This window comes from Ochlerotatus camptorhynchus, unplaced genomic scaffold (genome assembly GCF_037179485.1).
Source record: "Ochlerotatus camptorhynchus isolate MF236.1 unplaced genomic scaffold, CSIRO-AGI_Acam_v1.1 ptg000022l, whole genome shotgun sequence".
Taxonomy (NCBI): Eukaryota; Metazoa; Arthropoda; class Insecta; order Diptera; family Culicidae; genus Ochlerotatus; species Ochlerotatus camptorhynchus.
In genome coordinates this window covers 1,205,286-1,228,307 of record NW_027040514.1, presented here as the reverse complement: position 1 = coordinate 1,228,307, position 23,022 = coordinate 1,205,286, and the positions used below count along the sequence as shown (strand labels likewise).

General features: G+C 40.7%; 1 protein-coding gene across 1 annotated transcript; it reads left to right on the top strand.

Annotated features, from left to right (window-relative positions):
* The first annotated feature begins 5,841 nt into the window (after positions 1-5,841).
* On the top strand, positions 5,842-22,414 carry S2P (membrane-bound transcription factor site-2 protease). The gene is made up of 3 exons (XM_065227375.1): positions 5,842-6,148; positions 6,203-6,893; positions 21,364-22,414. The coding sequence occupies exons 1-3, from the start codon at positions 6,074-6,076 to the stop codon at positions 22,113-22,115; spliced, it is 1,518 nt and encodes a 505-aa protein (XP_065083447.1). The 5' UTR covers positions 5,842-6,073; the 3' UTR covers positions 22,116-22,414.
* The last annotated feature ends 608 nt before the right edge of the window (positions 22,415-23,022 follow it).

The window sequence follows — 23,022 nt, the reverse complement described above, 5'->3', positions numbered from 1 at the left end:
CGGATCATTCCAAGGCCATCTACGCAACGCAAAACGAAGAAAGCGACGTTGAACAAATTCAATTCTCTCGGCACCATTGTTGTAGTTTGGGTTCCAAACCGCTGAACAATACTCAAGCGTCGATCGAACAAGCGAAAAATAAAGAGATTTTAGACAGTAGATATCAGTGAAGTTTTTAGCTATCCTAAAAATGAACCCTAAAGTTCTTGACGCCTTATCAACAACATATGCAATGTGTTGCTTGAATGAAAGCTGTGAATCCAAGATCACACCCAAGTCTTTCACCTGATTCACGCGTTCGATTGTCGAGCCAAGCAGGTCATAGCTGAATATTATCGGTTGTTGTTGTTTTCGTGAGAACGTAATAGCAGAGCATTTGGCTGGGTTCACCACCATTCTGTTTAACCTGCACCAACTAGCGAATACATTCAGTTGACGTTGAAGAAAGTGACAGTCAGCAATAGAGCAGATTCGTAGGAAGATTTTGAGGTCATCTGCATATGATAACCGAGGAGCTTGGATGACCAGATGCACGTCGTTGAAGTACAGTATAAAAATTAACGGTCCCCTGTGGCTTCCCTGAGTTATACCTGATGTGGCGAAGAAGCTAGCTGATCTGCAATCTCCTATGGCAACCTTTAGTTGCCGACCGGTAAGATATGATCGAAACCAACTCAGAAGATTACCGCATACACCGAGCCTGCCGAGTTTAGCAATCGCAATAGCATGGTTCAACTTGTCGAATGCTGCGGATAGGTATGAATAAATAACGTCCGTTTGAACCCGATCCGACACAGCAGATTGGTGGTTGTAGAGCGGCCGACAGTAAACCCATGTTCTTCAGCACTCAAATACTGCTTGCAATGGGACAGCAACGGTTCCATAATCACTAGCTCGAATAGCTTCGAAACGGCACTTAACGATGTAATTCCTCGATAGTTATCCACAGCTCGTTTCCTTCCTTTTTGTGGACGGGAAACATGTGCGCAAATTTCCAGCAAGATGGACATTCGGAACAGGCGAAGAAGCGGAATTAACAAGCTAGCAATATGTCTCTTCAAAAATACAGATGGAACTCCATCAGGTCCAGGATTGAAGGATGACTTGAGCAGAGTCGTGGCCTTAGAAATCATTCCTGCATTAACATCAATTGCACCCAGAGTTTGATTATTTACTGGAACGTTCCTGGCAGCCAGGTTAATATGGTTGTCAGTTAGTATCTCATTAGTGAATACACTGGCAAACTTTTCGGAAAAAAAGGTGGCATATATCCTGAACGGTGGCAGCAACTTCTCCGTTGAATTCCATAGACGATGGGAGGCCGGATTCCCTGCGTTGCTCGTTCACGTAGTTCCAAAAGGATTTCGGGTGTAGCTTAAGTTTGCGCTGGATGTCTCGTTGGAAACTTGAAAAGCAATTACGACTGACTCGCTGGTACATGTGATTCAGCCTCACATAATGTAGTTTCAGAGGAAGCGTGCGATACTTCGTAAATCTTCTCAATGCTGCTCTATTGATTGACTTCAACCTACGTAGCTCTCTCGTCTGCCAGGAAGGGTGAGACACTTTGTGGTGAGTTCTTTTCGGGACGTGTCTGTCAATGACATATGCCAAGACATCTGAAAAGGTTTGCGCTGCAGCCTCAACGTCATCTGGATCAAGGATGTTCTCCCATTCCATGCTAGATAATACATCTATGATGCTACGGTGGTCAGCTTTACGGAAGTCATAAGAAACCGTAGCATTGAAATCACGCACGAGTTTGTCCTCAAAAGTGACAATTAGAGGAGGGTGATGTGGAACTAGCTTAGTTAGTGCACAAGGAGCCGGGGAAATTGGTGGAGCCCTGTCCTTGTGCTCACGAAGCAGAGGTCCAAACTACGATCATTTTCGTTAATGGTTAATTTGAGTTGCGCTGAAGTTGTCGAGAAGGCTAATAGCTCCTGCGTGAAATGTAGATCTATCAGGACCGGGGTACAGGAATCCGCTATGAGATGGACTCCACGAAACGCCTGGCAGATTGAAGTCACCAAAAATGAATATCTCATCAACTGGAGTGAAAACTGACCGACAGTGAGTATCGATGAGTTCATTGTCGCGGACTCGATCAGGTGGAATGTACAGAGTGCATAGAAATAGTGTGCGATCACCCAGATTGATGGCTGTCCAAATCTGCTCCACATAGTTCCATAAATCGTTCTCAATGGCCTTTGCCTCCAACCCGCCACGGACAGCTACAAGGACACCTCCACCAGTAGATTTACGGCTGTTGTTAGGATTCCAATCGCAACGAAAGACCTCGTAGTCAGGACCGAAGACTTAAAGCGTTCGATAATTGAGCCACGTTTCGCACAGGACAATTACAGCTAGGCGTTACTCTTCAACATTAGAATTCATTCCACCGGCGTTTTGGTAGAAGATCACGACGTCCTGCTTGCGACAAGGTTTCGAACGACTGCTCTCCCTGGAAATCACAGATACATCAGGCAATAACTGACTATTGTACCATACTTATTTCTGACAGACCAGGAAAAACTTTGATAAACACTTTATGGAAAATCGGAGGTCAACAACAGAAGGATTTTCGAAAGTTATAATTTATTTACGAAGCGTCAAATTTAAGTCACAGAGAACAGACGTTGAGGCTCGAACTAAATTTCTGTAAAAACTTTTGTAAAGATTCCTATTTGACTTAATCGCCACCAACGCCGACTTCCTCACTTAAAAATCATCTTTGACAACATGATCGCAATACTGATTGCTAGAAAGACCAGTCGGTTAGCAGTCATCCTAAATATTCAATCATCATCAACATTGATGTTAGTTACGACCAAATTTTTGATTGGTGAAAACTCCCCGCATAAACGCGAACCATAACCTGACCTTACCGAAAATGGTTAAAAATTAATTCCTGCTAAAATTTAATTGAAATGGTTGTGGAACTTAACATCAACGTTTGTGTGATAAAGTTTTAACCTTATGTAGAGGAAATGGCTCTAATGTTGGCCCATCGCTGAAAAATCTACTATTTATCAATTTTATCTAGGTGAACACGTCATTGGGACGGTACTAATGGATATTTTGGGTCGCTATTGAAAATTTAGTCGATTGCTAAAGGCCCAAATTAGGGGCATTTAGGCCGACATTACATTCATTTCCCCTATTATGGTTTTTTGGAAGTGGACAAATAATGGGTTGTTAAGAACCATTACCATTCCAAATTCTTGTTTTCTTCATACATTTTTGGAAGTAGAATTATACTAGAACCTTCTTATTTATGATTTGATAACTTTAATGGTAATGGTTATGGCAGTCAGTGTGAAAATCCGCCGATATTAACTATGGGCAAATCACCCACGGCGCAGCTAATTATTGTTCAACTTACCCGTGCAGCAGCTGAATCCAAAAATGACCTTCCACCAACTGACAGGAAATGTGTAAGAAAAGTCATGACCTACCTAGTTATTATCCATCTCATATCTTCCCTCTCCTTTGGTATAAAAGTTATAAACAGTATTTTTAAACAATATTAATGATAATGAATTATTGAATCTTGATCCATCGCTTCCTGTTACCTCAAACCCAGATCCCGCAGCAGCAGCATAGCCTTCACCTGGTGCTTGATGATCGGTATGCCATCCGCCGAGTGCAAATCTCTAAACACTGCAGCGCTTCCTCCGAGTGTAGAAAGTGCAAATCCAACACGTCTACATTGTTCAGCGTCAGCTTGTGCACCTCCATGATGGCATTCGAGGCCTTACTGCTGTACACCTCGGCCACCCCGGTCATGCCCCGCTGAATGGCATTCCGTGCCTTCTCGTGGCATTCGTTTTTCAGTTCCTGGAGGTCCTGGGACATTTTGCGGCATTCTTCGGCCGTTTTCAGGTGAAGATTGATGTCATCTTCGCTGGATGACGGTACCTGCCCGACCATTGGAGGCGGCGACGTTGAGGACGAAGGAAGTGGTTTTTTTTTTCGGCTTCTGCTCGCTTCATAAGGGCTTCCCGTTCGCGGGCGATTTGGTTTCTCAGCTCTTCCGGAATGGAATGTTGATTTCGCTTCGGTACGCCGTTAGGGCGTACTCCATTTCCATAATTTCGTTCAGGTTGGGGGAATCCTCGATGGTCTTTTTGAACAAAACGGGATAGTTTTCCTTCGCTTCCATTTGCTGTCTCAATCGAGCATCTTTTTTCATAAAATCTTGCTTTCCCCCTGCAGCTGTACATGGAATCCAAGAACAACACATACCACTGTTCTGCCATTTCGGTAGCCATGAAAACCTTTGTTCGTTCATTGGTTAGTTCGTCTAAGGAGATGGCTTATGAGATTAATTCCCAACGTCACTTCCAGCAGTTCGGGATCGTTTTGAAAATCTTACGCTTTGTCTTTTCTTTTCGTTGTGTTCCGGGGTGATTTCAACCTGACGGTAGACCGATCGATTTCGTAACCCCCTCCACCACCACCACTACCGGAGGGATCACCGGAAAGCACTTGCGATACCATTGTTCCATTGCAATCACATTCATACGCGAGTAGGTCGCCAACCGGACCGGCTTCCAAATTATGCGCTGTCTCGAATTCGTATGCCTTTTGCTCTTCTAGCAACAGATTTGCTGTCCAATCACCGTGCCCATTGCAGTTCTCGAACAAATCCTACAGATACTGGACCGGAATCTGGGGATAGAGGATGCAAATTTCCGAAAAGCTAGTGTTTTCATTTTTGCATCCTCGTCTGTGTCTGACCAGAGCAATCCGTTTCTTTTCCGATTTCTTCTTTTTGCTGGGCTTGACCGGCGTCACACCTGTGACAATTCGTCCTCACTCGTTTTCTCAGAACGGCCGTCCCGGTCGCGTTCTCTCCTGTGGCTTTGCCACGGCGAGTAGACGATTTTTGCAAATCCGTCCTCACTCGCATTCAGAACGGCCGTCCCGGTCGCGTTCTTATTTCCAATTTTCCTTGCATGTGGGTGATTTGCCCTTAATTACCTATCGGTGGTCTCCAAGATTCCAGGTTCGTCTCCTGACAGGATCGCCAGAAATGTGAAAATCCACCGATTTTAGCTATGGGCAGTCCATGAATGTTTTTGTAACATCGAGCAACTTTATGTGGAATATATCGCGAACTGGTTGCCTGTAAATTAATGATTGCCAATTCGCGATATATTCCACGTAAAGTTGACCGATGATATAAAATAATCCATGGACCTTACTGACTACCATAACCATTACTATTAAAGTTCTCAAGCCATAAGTCAAAAGGTTCTAATATAGTTCTCTTTCAGAAAATGTATGGAGAAAACAAGAATTTGGAATGGTAATGGTTCTTAGCAACCCATAGTTGTAAGGTTCACTTCCAAGAAAAAACATAAAAACATAAGGTTGAAACTTTATCATACAAACGTTCATGTAAAGTTCCATAACCATTTAGGTTAAAGTTTAGCAGGGATTATAAACAATTTTTAACCATTTTCGGTAAGGTCAGCTTAGGGTTCGCGTTTATGCGGGTCACCAAATGGGACACAGCCTCAGTATATTCGTAGACTGAGTAAAATATTCGTTGATTTTCCTCATATTCGAGAAGTTGTTCCTGGAAAATTTTAATCACTTTGTGCAAAATTTAGTCAGATTCAACTCAAGTTTGAGCTGATTTCATCGTCCGTGCAACCGACCGTACCGGTGAAAAAGAGATGACACAGAAGGCTCAAAACAAAAGACCAGTGACATCTGTCACCCTCGACACGCATACACATTTATATTCGTATTTTTCATCAAAATTTTGAACGATGACGACAAAACGAATGACATTGTCGATGTGCGCGATGCCGGATCAATGAAAACCAAAGGTTTTTTGTTTTGATTGTGATCCATTGGCAGTGCGGTGCAAGTGCAGCAAATAAATAATAATCATTGTGTATGGAGGAAAGAAGGGAATAAAAAAAACAAACCGGTGAGTGAAACTAAGTGCATCAATTTGTGTTCCAAATCAGCGGACATTGCATCATTGCCAGTTGAATGATGTAAATCGAACTGTTTTTGGAAGGAGACAAATTGCAAAATCCATCAAACGAAAAACATGGACTTCTTGCTACTCCTGGGCGTGGTGGTGGCCATTTACGGGGTGCTCTTGTTTTTCGACAATTTTTTCAAGGTAGGTTTATTTGAATTCTTCGAATGTCGTAAACTAATCGATTGTGATCTGCAGAGCTGCATGCACTACCCATACGAGGCATTCCTCAAGGGAACGGGCCTCTCGATAAAATTCCTTCGTCTGCAGTGGCATACAACGGCCCTAAATCGGTCCATTGTCAAATGGAGCACGGCTTATCCGAAACTCCTGGATCTCAATTTTAGCTTGGGAGTGTATCTGTCGGTTTTACTGATGCCGCTAGCATCGCTGTTGATCGTCGTCTCTGCTTTCCATACCAGGAGTTCCGGAAAGGTCGGCTCGGATGGAGCTGCTGCCGGATCCAGTGCGGCCAAGAATACCGTTTCGTTCGATTTGCTCATTCCGGGAGTCAATTTGCCGCTGAACGAAATCGGATACTACATCGCGGCGCTGGGCATTAACAGCGTCGTGCACGAGCTTGGCCATGGGTTGGCTGCCGTTTTGGAGGATGTTCCGATCAAGGGCTTCGGCTTTCACGTGATGCTGATCATTCCAATGGCTTACACGCAGCTCGATTCGGACCAGCTGAATGCGCTGAAAACGTGGAAGCGACTGAAGGTGCTCTGCGCCGGCATATGGCACAATCTACTGCTGGGGGCTTTTACGTATTTGCTGTTTGTGACCACTCCGGTGATGTTGTCGGCGATTTACCGGGTGAACGAATCGGTGATGGTGACGGACATTAAGAATAACTCGCCGCTTCTGGGTGCACGGGGACTGGAGGAAGGTAAGTGATTGCCAATTGGTATCAGTTAATTTTGATTTTGCACTTTAGTTTAGTTTTCGAAGTATAAGGTAGAGCTTTCTTTCGGACACTAGGGGCTGTCCATATAACACGTGGACAGTTTTTAAAAAGGTTTTAGAGCCCAAACCCCCCCCCCCTCCCCCTACGCGGACAATCATCCATATATGCGTGTCAAGGCAATAGAGCCACCGTAAATTGTTTCGTCATTGAAAACATTGTATCTCTGATGAAGTATTGGAAATGGGTTGTTAGCGTAATGCTGAAATTAAACAACAAAAAAGGTTAGCTTTCATATAATTCCACTTAATTAATGTTGGTATCCATGACAGATACGTATTTAGACTACAATGTGCAGTCTTCATCAGTGTCATTCCCACACTGTTGAAAACTGCACATCGTAGTCGAAATACGTAGGGGAAAGTGGTGTAATATGGTCAATGGGGCAATGTGGCCACCCGCTTAAAAACCAACTTATTGAACAGATTTTACAACAAATCTGTTGCAGGCTTAATGTTTAAAGCCTACTTCAACTATTCATTTAATTTAAGTCTAATAAAATATTTTTCTCTAGAGCAAATATTCGAAAAATGTTAGACTAGCTCAACATGTCAGAACTGTTATAAGATTTCTGAATCAAAAAATAAGTTCTACCAGTAGTTTCTTATAACTTATCGTTGATATTCCTTCAGCAGCTTTATAAATGGTCATTGGTTTCTTAACATTCAATTTCGGGCGGCTGTCGGATTCAACTCGCCTACGTCTAAGTGATTCGCAATTCGGTAGAGCTTGCCAAAAGTTTTTTTGAGCTTATGTAGTATAGAATTTGTTCGGTACGATCGCGAAATCTTGAAATGATTGATACGTCCGTTAAATTAACTAATTTGATACAAAGCTCAGTAGTAAATAAGTAGAATATCTAGGTAGGAAACCAAAATTAATCAACTTGCCAACATAGGCTACCACATTTATTTTGGTGACACTCTTTAATTTTTTTCTCGCTTTGATTGTTTCGCACGGCGTTCGGAATTCGCGCGATTTTCGTAACTTACATAATTTAGATATTTATTAAGCTCGCTGACCGCACTTTGTTTTTTGTGTAGTTTACTTCCCTCCGGATCGAACTCGTGACTCTACGCTAATTGAATCCCACAGTCAGTCTATTCGAACTATAATGGAGATTGCTACAGCTGCTGACGAGATGGTAATCATTGGCGACTTCAATCTACCGGCAATTTCTTGGCGATCATCTTACGGTGGATTCCTCTATCCGGACCACGACCGTTCTACATTTCACACTGGAGCTGTAAGCCTTTTGGATCATTACAGTATCGCCACACTATAGCAAGTCAACCACGTTGTTAATGAGAACCATCGTAGCTTAGACATTTGCTTCGTCACCGCTCAGGATACTGCTCCGCATTTGTCTATGGCTGTTTCTCCGTTGATAAAGACTGTTCCACGCCATCCTCCTTTAGTTATTGCACTTGAAGGGAGCCAAATTACTGAAGTCATTCCACCCCTAGAGGTTTCCTACGATTTCCGAAATGCTGACCACGACAGAATCGGGGAACTTCTTTCGAATTTTGACTGGCACAGGATATTCGTCCCTGCCGATGTCAATGCAGCTGCCCAAACGCTCTCGCACATTTTGGCTTACATCATTGAGCGACACGCTCCGAAAAAAGTTCCTAAACAAGGTAATCATCATCCTTGGCAAACAAGTGAACTTCGTATGTTAAAGTCTTCCAAAAGAGCCGCGCTAAGAAAATACACCAAGTACCACACCCTACAACTCAAATACCATTATGCGAGGATCAATCATGTGTATCAACGAACCAGTCGCCAATGTTATCGGCGTTATCAACGAGATGTTCAACGGAAGCTTCGATCTCATCCGAAAACTTTTTGTAATTATGTGAATGAGCAACGAAAGGAGTCTGGCCTTCCATCGACTATGGTACTGAACCAACAATCAATACGATTTTAAATTGGCTCACTACTTGACTAGCCTATTGGTCCCAAGCAAACGATTAACGTACCCAATTCTAGTCGAAATTCTAGTACTACGCAATGTTTGTTTTGATTCGCTTTTGACATATAAAATGAGGGGTTATTGGTTTTTCCTATGTTTCGAGGGGTGAATCGATTAGCTTGGGACCGAAGAGAGTACCAGAGCTGAGCCAAAAAGTTGAGCACGTTATTTCGGGACCTCTATGACTGAACGGCGAAAAAGCATCATCCCCTCAGGACATTTGCCGTCTGTTCTCAACCAAGTTTGCGAGTGTATTCTCGCATGAGAATCTACCTGACGAGCACGTTTCTCTAGCAGCCAGTTATGTTCCAATGTCTGGTCAATCTTTAGCAGCTATCAAGATCGACCTCGCTATGATAACGAGGGCGGCTTCGCAACTGATGTCTTCATTTAAGCCTGGACCTGACGGAGTTTCTTCCGTCTTTCTCAAGCAACACATCGATAGCCTGGTGGCTCCGCTCTGCCTTCTGTTCGAAATGTCCCTCTCCAGTGGGGTGTTTCCTTCCTGCTGGAAATCAGCTGAGATGTTTCCAGTGCATAAGAAGGGATGCAAAAGAAACATCGACAACTATCGCGGCATCACCTTGTTGTGTGCCATATCTAAACTGTTTGAGTTGGTCGTTATGGAACCATTAGTCTCTCACAGTTTTTAAGAAGTTTTATTTTATAATTCCATGCAATAAACATCAAATATATCCAATAATTGGCCAGAAATCAGCAAAGTTCTACATGACATAAATTTCCGCTGGTCTTGTCTGCTTCATTGTGCGCAAATTTTCTGTCGCCTGCAGAAAACAGTTTAGAAATTTACATAGTTGAAGATGCTAATTTCGAATAAAAGACTGAAGTGGTAATTTTTATACGATAGATGAGGAGGAGATGAAAGAATAGAATTGATAGTTCCGTTTAGATTACGGCAGTGTGAAAATTGCATATAGAGAGTAGATAGCGAGCTAGGACAACTTTTAAGGAAGGTACAAATCGGTTTCATCATCTCTCTTTACCAAACTCCCCCTTTGGAGAGGGATGGTGAAGGGAAGGGAAAGATGTACGTTCACACAGTAGACTGAGTCAAGGACATCAATGAAGATTATTCGTTTGAGAACGCTCTGTACGTGGCTCAAATTCAAGATCCTGTCGTATGCAAATTGCAAGCATCAACAGCAAATGGAGACTTAAAAGGATACGAAGTTCGAGATAACATGTTGTTCATAGATAAATAGAAACGATAAAGTTATGGAATTGCTCAAGCGAGCATTCTGGTTTCCAAATATGTTAGAAAAATAGCTGCCCACTGTAAAAAGTGTATATCATGTATCCTGTTTAATTCAAAGGCAAGGAAAAATGATGTTGAGCTTCAAAACATCGCCAAAGGAAACCGACCATTTTGGACTTTGCATGCAGATCATCTGTGTCCGCTAGAGACAACGAAAGGGAAGAACAAGTATATTTTGGCGGTAGTAGGTAGATGGATTCACAAAGTTCGTGAAGCTGTTCCCAACAAATACAACCAACTCAAAAGAAGTAATGAAAAATCTGAAATCATATTTCATCAACTACAGTACTCCAAGAATCCTTATCGCTGACCGTGGATTTTGTTTTACATCGCAACCGTTCAAGCAATTTGCGGATTCCCATGGTTTTCCGCATACTCTTGTAGCAACAGCATGTCGTCAGGCAAATGGGCCAAGTCGAGAGGTACAATCGTACACTGCTTCCAGTATTGGCTAAACTTGCTGAGTCCTGAGACAGTCTGGTCTATACAAGGTGTGGAGAGCTAGTCCTCACGTATGTATTGGTAGAAGGAAAAAGGTAAACATTGCGGGAGAGGATGACCACGACGTCATAGCACTCGAGAGCAAATTTGGGAAATATGAAGTACAGCAAATTCTAGATATGTTTGCATGATGATTGCGCTTGCTTGTATGCTTTTGTAAAGTATTCGGGAAATATCAGCAAGCGTTTTTTTTATATTTTTATAGAAACTCCTTACTTGGAAACGGGCAAAAACTCACCAGCAGGCTTCTTTTTTATGGTATAAAGTTCTGTCCAGCCAGAATCCGGAATCACTTATTGTGTTGCAGCGGCACGGAAGGAGCGAACGTTTCAGGGAGCGAAAGAGCGTGGATCGAGTGCCTCAAGATAAGCGTCGTATTGGAACATATAACCGCAAGCTGAACCAGAAGGTGTTGAGAACCGTCAGAGTAAACCCTGGACTATCCGATAATGAAACCGCTCAAAAATACGCTGCTGCTCGCAGTACCGTTCGAAGAATTCCTTTGCGAGCAGGATGTCGTTCTTATCGAGCCAGCAAGCAACCAAACAGAATGTTGAAGCAAAGTTTCGTCACCAACACTCGAGCTCGGAAATTTTACCAGCAGGTTGTGACGAAGTACCAAGGATGCCTGCTCATCGACGATGAAACCTACGTCAAAATGGGTTTCGGACAGCTTTCTGGCCAAAAATTATACATGGCGACGGCACGAGGAGATGTTCCTGCGAAGTTTAAGTTTGCTGTTAACTGTTAACTGATGATTTGGCAAGGGATATGCAGCTGCGGAGCAAAGACCAAAGTGTTCGTGACGAATAAGATGATGGACTCGAAGCTGTACAAGGAAGAATGCCTCAAAAACCGCATACTACCTTTCATTAAAGCCCATAAAGGTCCCGTGAAGTTTTGGCCAGATTTGGCGAGTTGCCACTACAGCCGGGAAGTCATCCAGTGGTACCGCGATAATAACGTAGATTTAATCGATAAAAACATAAATCCACCCAACTGCCCGCAGTTCCGGCCCAATAATGGGCAATAATGAAGCGGAAGCTTAAGAAAAGTGGAAAAACGGCTCGGGACGCGATTCAGATGACCAAAATGTGGAACAAATGTGCCAAGGAAGTTGACTCCGGAGGTGTGCAGCGTTTGATGGGAGGAATAAAGAAGAAAGTTCCATTTTTTATTAGATACGAAGAGAAATGATTTGTATTGATATTTTTTCCTAAAAGTATAGTGAATTACCTTTGTTTTGATGTATTAACCTTATTTGTACGTCAATCCGTTACCGAGATACAGATGATTTTATTATTCCAGATTCTAAATGGACATAGCTTTACAGTGTGCTAATAAAATAATCAATACATTATCTCAATATTCAGTGGAAAAACATTCATAAATTTTGGTTTCACACAGAAATTCTTTAAGGGGCAAAAATACAAGTAACGCGTCAAAAACTCGACGATTTTCGGATTTTTTTTGTGAGCAAATGAAACAACGCAAACGTTTGTGGTTGCTTAAATTTTCCTCTACATTTGAGATTTTTTTTCATTGGTGTGTGACCTCTGTGGCTCCTTGGGGTCACATCGGAAGGAGGTCGCCTCCGGTGGGGATTGGTAATTGGCGGGCGTTCTAGAGACCTGAAAAATGGACAAAATTTACTTTTATCAATTGGACCTTATTCAGAAAAGATTTTTGTTCTATGTAAACCTCTAAAACCAAAAAAAAAACAATTTAAAAATTTAGAAAAAAATATCTAAAAAAAAAAGTTGATTTTTCACTGTTTTTTCCACTTTAGGCAGACCTGAAAATTGTTTATTGTTAATTTTTTCATGATATCGTTCACATAGAGTAAAAATCTATTTTCTTTAAGATGCGCCAGGTTTCAAGTCATTTGGATGATAACTTTGTGAGTTATCTTTCCCGCCAATTTGGAAAACACCGTTTCGAGAAAAACGCGTTTAAAGTTTTGGGTTGTGTAAAAACATGATTTCTGGAACTTACGGTTAATCGGCGATACCGGGGCCATAGATCACTCCTTCCTCGTGCTCGTAGCATTTAAAAAAAAAATTAAAGTAAAATAGGGGAATTTACGTATTCTCGGCAACCTAAGCAGCGACCTTCTTTCTATAGCCTATTTCTCTATGAAACGCACACATATGTAGTATTGGTTTGTTTACAATCTTTTGCTGCCAGCTGCTCTAACAAGTTCAGTCGAAAGAATTGTCAAAAACTGTTTTGAAACGCTTTTACAAAGCTCCAATCTTCTCTAGTGAGAGCGAGTATTGTCGGCAACCAGTTTTTCTTCGGCAACCGTTCCATTTGAACTGCATGTAAATCTGATGTTCTATTATCGGCAACTCGAAATCAGCTACAATTTGTAGTGCGTGTGTTGCATTTCAAGAAAACCTTGCTAGATTGCTTTTTCTCAGTGGTAAAAATATAGTCAAATTGAAGCTGAAAGCATAAAGAATCGTTTGCATGCATTCAGCGAAGTGTTTTCGTAAGAAAATCCAGTGAAAATAGTGTTTCAATTTGTGTTGCCGAAAATAGTCTGTCATGCCGAAGCCGTCATTTCCCCTATAAAAAATCGACAAAAAAAAAATTTTTTTACTTGTATTTCCCCCCTTCATTCATATTCAATTTCCAATACAAACACTGATTAAAACAAACGTTATGACGTAACTACGAGCGTGTTTGAGCGTACGAAAGAAGCAAATCGTGCGAAGCCGACTGAAAGCCGAGTGGAAAGCGAACTGCACCAATACGTACAGGCCATCAATTCCACACCTTGTATAGACCAGGTTGGTCCTGGGATACTGTACTCATCGATGTTGAGTATTTTGTCAATAATTCGATCAACCGAGCAACTGGGTCGATTCCATCTAAGTAGCTGTATGGCGTGCAACAACACCGAAAGATTAACCTTGATGCCGTTCAATACTTCCAGGACCTGCTGGCTTCATCTGATCGGCTAAATCTGGAAGATGCACGGAACAAGGCAGCCGTATGCATGCGAAAAGTGCAGGATTACAATAAGAAGTGTTATGATAGTAGATATGGGGTTCCACCTATCCGGGGACCATTCCTGGTTTCGTCTGTTTTTCGAGCTTTGGAAAAATTGCTAGCTTCCGGTTTTCCATGCCTTTGAGCAGCTGAGTAAGAATAAAACGCGATCGTACTGTAACCGCAGAGTCGCACTTTCTGGGTCAGTATGACATGGAACGTAACGATTGATTCGCCTTTCATTTGACGCATTGTTTGGAAGGCTTCATGCTCCGCGACAATCAGGCTTTTCTCCAGATAGGCGGAACCTCACAGTAGAAGCACAGACAAACAGACATAACATTTAGAAGAAAATTCTTCAAAAAATATCGTCAAGCGTATTTTGTATGCGCACTAGCACCATCTATCATCCACATTCCCAAGCATTGTTTTGCAACCGGACCATCCCTCGTTCATGCAATTTTTTCACTAGTTGCTTTTCCCTCGTTCTGTCAACGCGTCAGCTGTGTTGAATAAAAAGAAAACAGATGGAAGTCAGTGATGTCGGTTCTACGAAATTCACGGAAGCTAAGACTTCTTTTTAGGGCGAGCTGTAGAAGAGAAAAACATTCAGTGTAGTTATTACGGAGTTATTCCACTCATTTTCATTTTAATGTCCCTCATACAAGGATTGGGCGATCTTCAGAGAAAGATCGATCTTGATGGATCGATCTTATATTTGGCTCTAGAATCGATCCACTGATTAAATCGGTACCAAAGAATCGATCTTAGGAAGATCGATCTAATGGTTTTTATTTTAATTGACCTTTCTGACGTTTATAACTCGCACACTTGCGTAATCCCATTTGCAAGTGCTTAGTTTGCTATCCTCACTTTCGCTCTAGCCAAAAATGTTGGTTTGTTATTGTTATCCTCACTTTCGGGCTATACGCTTGTTTACGTTGGCACCCAAAGAAATTCTTTCCTTTATAATATTCAATTAAATGCTGTCGTGGCGGTAAGGAGCAATGAGCACAGGAAGGAGATAGCGAAAACCTTCAAATGTTGCTGTATTCATAAATATAGGAAACGCAAATAGTGACGCCATTGTAGGGAGCGATGCTGATGTTGACATTATGTTCGTTAAATTTACCGCAGCCTGGGGTGAGAGTAAATCGTTTACAAAATTTAACACCTATTTTTTTTTTTAATCGATCGAAAAGATCGAAAGAAGAGATTGATTTTTTCGATCTTTTCGTGGACAAAGATTTAAAAAATCGGAAATCGGGATGAAAAAGATCGCCCAATTCTACCTCACACATTTGAGTTCAGTGTCTGAGTTATAGCAACCGGTGAAAACTACACGGCGAATGAGAACGACCCATATTTGAGTTTAGTTCACTCATAATCGCCAAAATTGCAGGAACTCAGCGATGAGTAAATTTGCCTCATGTTTTCCCAGGTTTTTCCAGGACTTTCCAGGGAAAAATTCTCGAATTTGAGAAAAGTATAGATTGGATTCACTCAGTCTATTGATACTACTCCGAGACTGAATATTTTTTTTGTCAATTTCCTCATTTTCCGGCAGATTTTTTTGGGTCGTTCTCATTCGCCGTGTAACGATTTTAAATTGGCTCACTACTTGACTAGCCTATTGGTCTCAAGCAAATCGAGTACCGTAGTCGAAATTCTAGTATAAGAAGATCACGAAGAAACTCAACTGTTCAACTTTTTGGCTCAGCTCAGGTACTATCTCCGGTAACAAGCTAATCGATGCACTCCTCGAAACATAGGAAAATCCACGAACAAACATAGTGTAGTATTAGAATTTCGACTAGAATGGGGTACGTTAGTCGATTCGCTTGGGACCAATAGGCTATTCAAGTGGTGAGCCAATTTAAAATCCTTAGTTTCCACCGGTTGGTATTACCTAATTCTATAACTTACTATTACCTATAATTTACTAAGCACTTCACGGAACCTATTTTTATTAATTGAACGTGACAGATGAAAGTCAAAAACATGGTAACAACCAGCGTTGTCAGTATTCTAGATTTATCTGGATTTTCCAGATTTTTAGTCGTCTTGCCAGATCCACAGACAGACCACGTATATTTCCAGATTTTTAAAATATGTTCCAGATTTTCCCATATTTTTTAAATATATATATATATACAGCAATTCCATAGAAAAAAGTTATAGTGGGTCTCAGAATTTCATGAAAATTGGTATAGTTCTTCCTTATCAAAAAATATTAGACTCGTATTTTTTTATTGCGCCATTAGGGTGACCATTTCCGTGTTAGGGTGGTCCAAAAAATCATTTTTTTTTTCAAAAATGTCTTTTTTCAAAAATTTATAACTTCTGAACCTCTTGACCGATTTTTACGATTGACCCTTCAAATAAAAGATGTTTTAATGTAGTTTTAAGAAAAATTATGAAACACTCAGAGATATTTGATTTTGTAGGAAAAAAATATGTTACAAATGCTTTTTCTTGATTTTCACTGCGAGGGTCTTCAACATTTTCTTATTTTAGTATTTTTAATTGAAAGATCATTTAATTTTACATACCATATTAATAAATTAGCGATGTCGGAGAAGCAGTTTTGGAGATACAATTTTTTTAAAATAAAAAAATATTGTTCCGCAATATATGCACCACACGTGCATGAAAAAGATGAAGACGCAAGGTAGTTCACAATGCGTCTCCATCGAGTCACAGCAGCTGTGACTAATGAAATCTATGAGTAACTTACAAGCTGGGTGCAACATTCAGTTCAACCTGCGGGCCGTCCATAAACCACGTAGACCAAGTTTTAAACATTGCAGATCCTACCTTTCCCTTCGTATACTCAAATTTTAAAGCGTTTCGTTTCAATACTCCTCCCATAGGGCCCTTCCATGACAAGTTGCGAAAAAATGCCACACGGCAGCAATGCCAATTTTTTTTGCATGTTGCATCAGTACCTAAGAGTCCAAGCTGTACCTCATAGGTACATATATCACTCGTTCGTAGGCAATGACTTTTACATAAGCTCCAGCCCAATAGGCTTCGCGGTGTTAGTGACATTTGGAAATGTTTGGTGGTGTTTGTATTTATTCGCAATATTCATCTATTTACCTGAAACAGCTGTTTGAAGTGACGTCATTGCTTACGAACAGGTGATATACCTATGAGTTACAGCTTAGACTCGTAGGTATATCACTCACTCGTAGGTACGATATAATGCTTCACATAAAACAACGAATGTTATGAATGAAATGATCAGTTAGAAATCAAAGTTTCCTACTAGAACAGTTGAATTGAAGAATATCTAAAAATGAAACGTAAGTGTTCAATGTGTGATGTTTGGATGTTGAGTTCATGTGCCAGAAAAATCACCAATAAATTGTACGATTATGCAGTGGAAAAAAAGATTAAAATAGATGAGAGTAGCTCCTTCATTTGTCAACGATGCTACCACAAACTATATGAACCCAATGATGCCGTGACCGAAGAAGTCGTTGCAGGACCATCCAGAATCGCTGCTGCAGGTACGTTATTTGAAAATTCATGTGATTCTTCTTTAAATTTCAATTCTTTTCTTCTAACTACTAACTTAAACTCTTCTTTTTTGCAATCATTTTTCAGAGTCCATCGAAGCAACCAGCATTGAATCAATTTCCGTTGCGGGATCGTCCAGAATGGTTCCTTTTCCCTGCCAAGGTAAATAATAAAAAATAAATCATTTGTATGTTTTTTTTTCTTTCTAATAATCAATCATTTTTTATATTTATTTTCAGAATCAGTGGAAACAACCAGTTCTGAATCGATCGTTACCACCTACAACGCACCTTTGTCGGACGAAAATGAATTCCTTATACAACTTAAGGATAAATATAAAGAAACAAGAGACAGCAATGAGCGATACAGGATTTTAACCACACTTCCCAAAAGTTGGTCTACATATAGAATTATGAAGGAGTTCAATGTTTCCCAACATATGGCCAACCAAGCAAAAGCACTGCAGCAAGAGAAAGGAATAATGTCGGTGCCTGTAAAGAGGTTAAGCAGAGCTTCATTAGGAGAACCAACGATAATGCTTGTTCGTGACTTTTACAATAGTGACGATATAAGTCGTGTTTGTCTGGGGAAAAGAGATTATTTAATATCTAAAAATGATGAAGGCGAAATCTACGTACAAAGAAGATAAGTTTTGTGTAACTTGCAGGAGGCGTACTCCATCTTTAAAAATACATATCCTGATATTAAAATAGGATTTTCCATGTTCGCCAGTAACCGTCCGAAACACTGCATTTTGGCAGGGACAAGTGGCACGCATACCGTATGCGTTTGTATATATCATCAGAACGTTAAACTTATTTTTAAAACACTACAAAGCAGACAATCACTCCCAGATGGTGTTGATTCCTATCACGATTTGTTTAAAAAAAATAATTTGTCAAAATCCAAGTGAACAATGCTGGCTGCAGTGTTGCAAAAATTGTTCAGGAACGCAAATTTTGGCCACAGAACTAATGACTATTCTTAGTAACGGACATGTTGAATCAATACAATTCAAACAATGGCGTCAAGTAGAGAGATGCATTATGGACGTAGTTGAAATGGACACACAGGAATTTATTGATACTTTTTTAGAAAAATTATTCAATTTATTGCCGCATAACTTTATAGCTGAGCAACAGGCAAATTACATGAAACACGTCAAAAGCAATTTGAAAGCTACAGAATGCATCATAATCTGTGATTTTTCGGAGAATTATTCTTTCGTTGTGCAGGATGCAGTTCAAGGCTTTCATTGGGCGAACGCCCAATGTACTATTCACCCTTGTGCTATTTATTTTAAAGACGAAGAATCTAACGATTTGAAATTTACTAGTTTTATTGCAATTGCTGATTTCACTAAACATAATCATGTCGCAGTTCGTTTATTTCTTACGCATTGTCTAGCGTTCATAAAATGTAAATTTCCAAGCTTACAACAGATTTACTTTTTCTCAGATGGATCAGGAACCCAATATAAAAATAAGATGACCGCTTTTAATTTATGCAACATGCAAAAAGATTTTGGCATTGCTGCCGAGTGGAATTTTTTCGCAACTTGTCATGGAAAGGGCCCTTGTGATGCTTTGGGAGGAGTATTAAAACGAAACGCTGCGAAAGCGAGTTTGCAAGGCCACCATATAACAACGGCCCAAGAACTTTACTCATGGGCTATTTCTAAGCCAGATTCAAAAATACACTATCAGTTTTTTTCGGAATCCGATTACAATAAAATGGAAAGAAAATTGAAAAACCGTTATATACATGTGAACCAAATTTCGGGGACACAGTCATTCCATAGTTTTAAGCCTCAAAACGAAAAGTATATTATTGTCAAACGGTATTCATTTTCAACGGAAGAAAAATGTGTGAAATTGTAATTAAAGAAAATAAATGCTTCATGTTTTACTTCTTTTTCTTCGATCTCGTCATTATTTGTAGCATTTAAGTACTTCTCCCAGAATTTTGATACCAAAATTAATAATGTCAAACTGGGGCCTGTTTTAAAGCCACGAAGACTTCAATGGGGGAGGGGAGTCCAGCCACAGTATACGCTCGGTAAAAATATTTTAAAATTTTAGTAAAGTATACGAGGGGGGAGGTAGGATCTGCAATGTTTAAAAATTGGTCTACGTGGTTTATGGACAGCCTCCAGGCTGAACTGAATGTTGCACCCAGCTTGTAAGTTACTCATAGATTTCATTAGTCACAGCTGCTGTGACTCGATGGAGACGCATTGTGAACTACCTTGCGTCTTCATCGTTTCCATGCACGTGTGGTGCATATATTGCGGAACAATAATTTTTTATTTTAAAAAAATTGTGTCTCCAAAACTACTTCTTCGACATCGCTAATTTTTTTGATATAATATGTAAAATTAAATTATCTTTCAATTAAAAATACTAAAATAAGAAGTTGTTGAAGACCCTCGCAGTGAAAATCAAGAAAAAGCATTTGTAACATTTTTTTCCTACAAAATCAAATATCTCTGAGTGTTTCATAATTTTTCTTAAAACTACATTAAAACATCTTTCATTTGAAGGGTCAATCGTAAAAATCGGTCAAGAGGTTGAAAAAAGACATTTTTGAAAAAAAAATGATTTTTTGGACCACCCTAACACGGAAATGGTCTTCCGAATGGCGCAATAAAAAAAATACGAGTCTAATATTTTTTGATAAGGAAGAACTATACCAATTTTCATGAAATTCTGAGACCCACTATAACTTTTTTCTATGGAATTGCTGTATATATATATATATTTACATGCTATGATAGTGTGCGTGCACATAGAAAGCCCGTGTGGAACGCTACCACAACACATCGCTTGTTGAGCAGAAAAACGAACACTTTTTGATTCACCGATTTGTTCGCACTTCTCCTTCTGTTCTGTGCTTACGCCTTAGTGACATTCCTACTAACCGCAAGACATATGCTATGCATAATCATGGGTCAGCAAATGCAAATTTGATAATCATGGCTCAGATTCCTCAGTTAAAAAAAAATATGGGCTGAGAAAATGTTCAATTCCTGGACATAATGAAAGAATAGTTCAATCTGCAAGGCATTTTCAAGATTCTAGAATGAAGATTCGATTTCGGATCATGAAATGTTTTCCAAGATCCCAGGTTTGAAAACAAATATCAATATAATGGATCTTAGAAAACTTTCAATGTTCTTGGGCTTGAAGACAATATTAAAGATTCTGAAATTTCGTGGCATTACATTGAGAATTTCTGAAGAATTGTAAGGCGAACTTAGTATTCCAAGAGAGTTCTGACTGAAATTCTATTTTAGTTTTGAAGAAATTCTGAGGACCGCTTGATTCCTGGTAAATGCTCAGGAAATTTTCAAGGGAGTTCTGAGAAGAATTCAAATGAAAGAGCTTCAATTTAATTCTAAGTAGGATTCCAAAGTGAGAAGAAAATTCAAAAGATTATTTAAGCATAATTCTTAAGTAAATGTGAGCATAATTCCAAGGGAATTCTGAGGCGAAGCTCTACGGGAGATCGAAACCAGAGAAGAGGAGCTAACTTAATGAATGCCTTGGAATATTGGTCTAGAATTGTGAAGAGGGTTACATGTGAATTTTAAGGAGAATTTAAATAGAATTCTGTAGAAAATCTTTAGGGAGCTCTGGCTATAATTTCTGGATAATTAAAAGGAGAATTCGATGGAAGTTCTGAGGATAAATTCAAATTAAATTTAAGGTGTTCTGCCTATAAACGCATATCAGTCCCATATGGATTTTCGCCAATTGGCATCTGCTTTCATATTATGTGAAAAAAAAACGATGGACATTGGTCATGATGAATGTGAATGTAGAACAATATCAATTCAGTTTGTACCATCAAGCAAAGTAATCGCATATCAGTCTCATCCTGAAATTCTAGAGGTCAAGTTACAGTTCTGCTTTTTGAATTGCCATATTTTTTGCTGATATAACAAATCATGCAAGCTTCATTGCAATTGATTTCAACTTGATGTATGACTGTTATGGGATTATAGGATGTATAGGCAGTGTTACCCAAAGCCACTATTAATTTTAATTTTTGTTAACTCATTTTTAGCTATTATTCAACCACCATCAACCTCGCTCTAAACATCTCCCCTGTTTTCCCAGGTGACATCGTAACCTCGATCAACAGCTGCGAGGTCCGCAACGAGGCATCCTGGTACGACTGCCTGCTGGAATCGCTCCATTCGCAACCCTCCTACTGCATATCGCCGGACTTTGTCCACCTGAACGATGAATCCGTTCCGATCTCGCACAAAAACGACGGCCTCATCGAGTGCTGCAACGCCGAGAACAAAGCCTCCAACTGTTTCGAGTACATGGTGGACGTGAACGAAGAGGACGTTGCCCTCCCGCAGCACATGTGTCTCAACATTAGGAAGGTCGTTGAGAACTCCTTTGGCTACTGTCACCAGAAACCGATCTGCCCGGAAGGACATTGCTTCAAACCGATTATCAACAATTTCACGACCATTCTGCAAATCAGGAGGGATAGGAAGCCGGATGTCATCTACATCGGGCATCCAGCGGATCTGACCCGAACCATTCGAATCTCGCAGTTTGTACCGAAGACGTCGATCTTCCGACCGGGTTTTGCGGATCATATTCAACTACTGCTCAAGTATGTGACCGTTTTTGCCTTGGGATTATCGATCATCAATGTGATTCCCTGTTTCGGGTTCGACGGGCAGCACATTGTCAGTACATTGTTGTCCAATGGATTGGTTGTCAGTCGGGTACCTCAAAAGAGCAAACGCGACGTGATTGCACTGTGTATCAACTGCATTGGAACGTTGTTTGTGTTTATTCTGCTGACGAAGGTCTTTTGGCAGATGTTATTCAAAGCACTGTGGCCGTAGAGGGAGGGGGACGGCGATCTGAATTTTGTACAACTGACAGTGGTTCTACGTTGACGTAGAGCCGCGCACCTTAGGGCGTAATATTGAAGAATCATGTGCTGTAGTCAATAGCGTTTAAGACATTTTGCATGTAAGGAAAACATCACGAAACGAAGATGATAGCAATAGCCGTTATTTGGTAGCGATGACGTGGTGTGCGTGTATACTGAGCAACGATGTGCAACTTTGTTTGTAATACTAAATACCTGTAAACCGAGTAAAAGGTGTAGCTAAATACAATCACCCTTTTTAAATACCAAGCGAAAGCGTTAGCAATCTCTTCATATCACAACCATGGGGACGCATGGTCCCACAATAATTCTACACTCCGCTCTCAGATCGGAGTCATCGGGAACGAGCGGAACACAAAGTGATCGTGAATTCGCGAGAGAATGACTCGTCGGCCGAGAGAATTCAATCAGCTGATCGGCTTTTCCTAGGTAACAATCAAAAACCGCATGGCCCACCACTATGCCGGAGCAGCTGGATTCCTCCACAGGCGGGTGCTGGCTGGGAGGTGGATGAACTTTTACGATGCTGTTTTTCCAACCCATTCTGTTTACCGTGCTCTCTCGCCATCACCGCGCGCATTGTTGGTGGAAAATTTTCTCTTTCTCCCACAATCAACCGGAGAGCGGTTTTCGTTCGGGGGGTGTTCGTGTTTTTGTTTACGCTAAAGTTTTTCCCTTTCGGTTCGTCACTGCTGCTGGCGACCTTCCGTGCACTGGCTATGGTTGTTTTCTCAACGCTGGTCGAAGGTGCTGGTGCCGACGGAGGTGGTGAAGGTGGGTGGCCGTTTTCGAATGCGGAGCAAAAATAGAAGCATGCTGTCCGCTGCTTCGGTTTGATGAGCGTTGATGATAAAGAG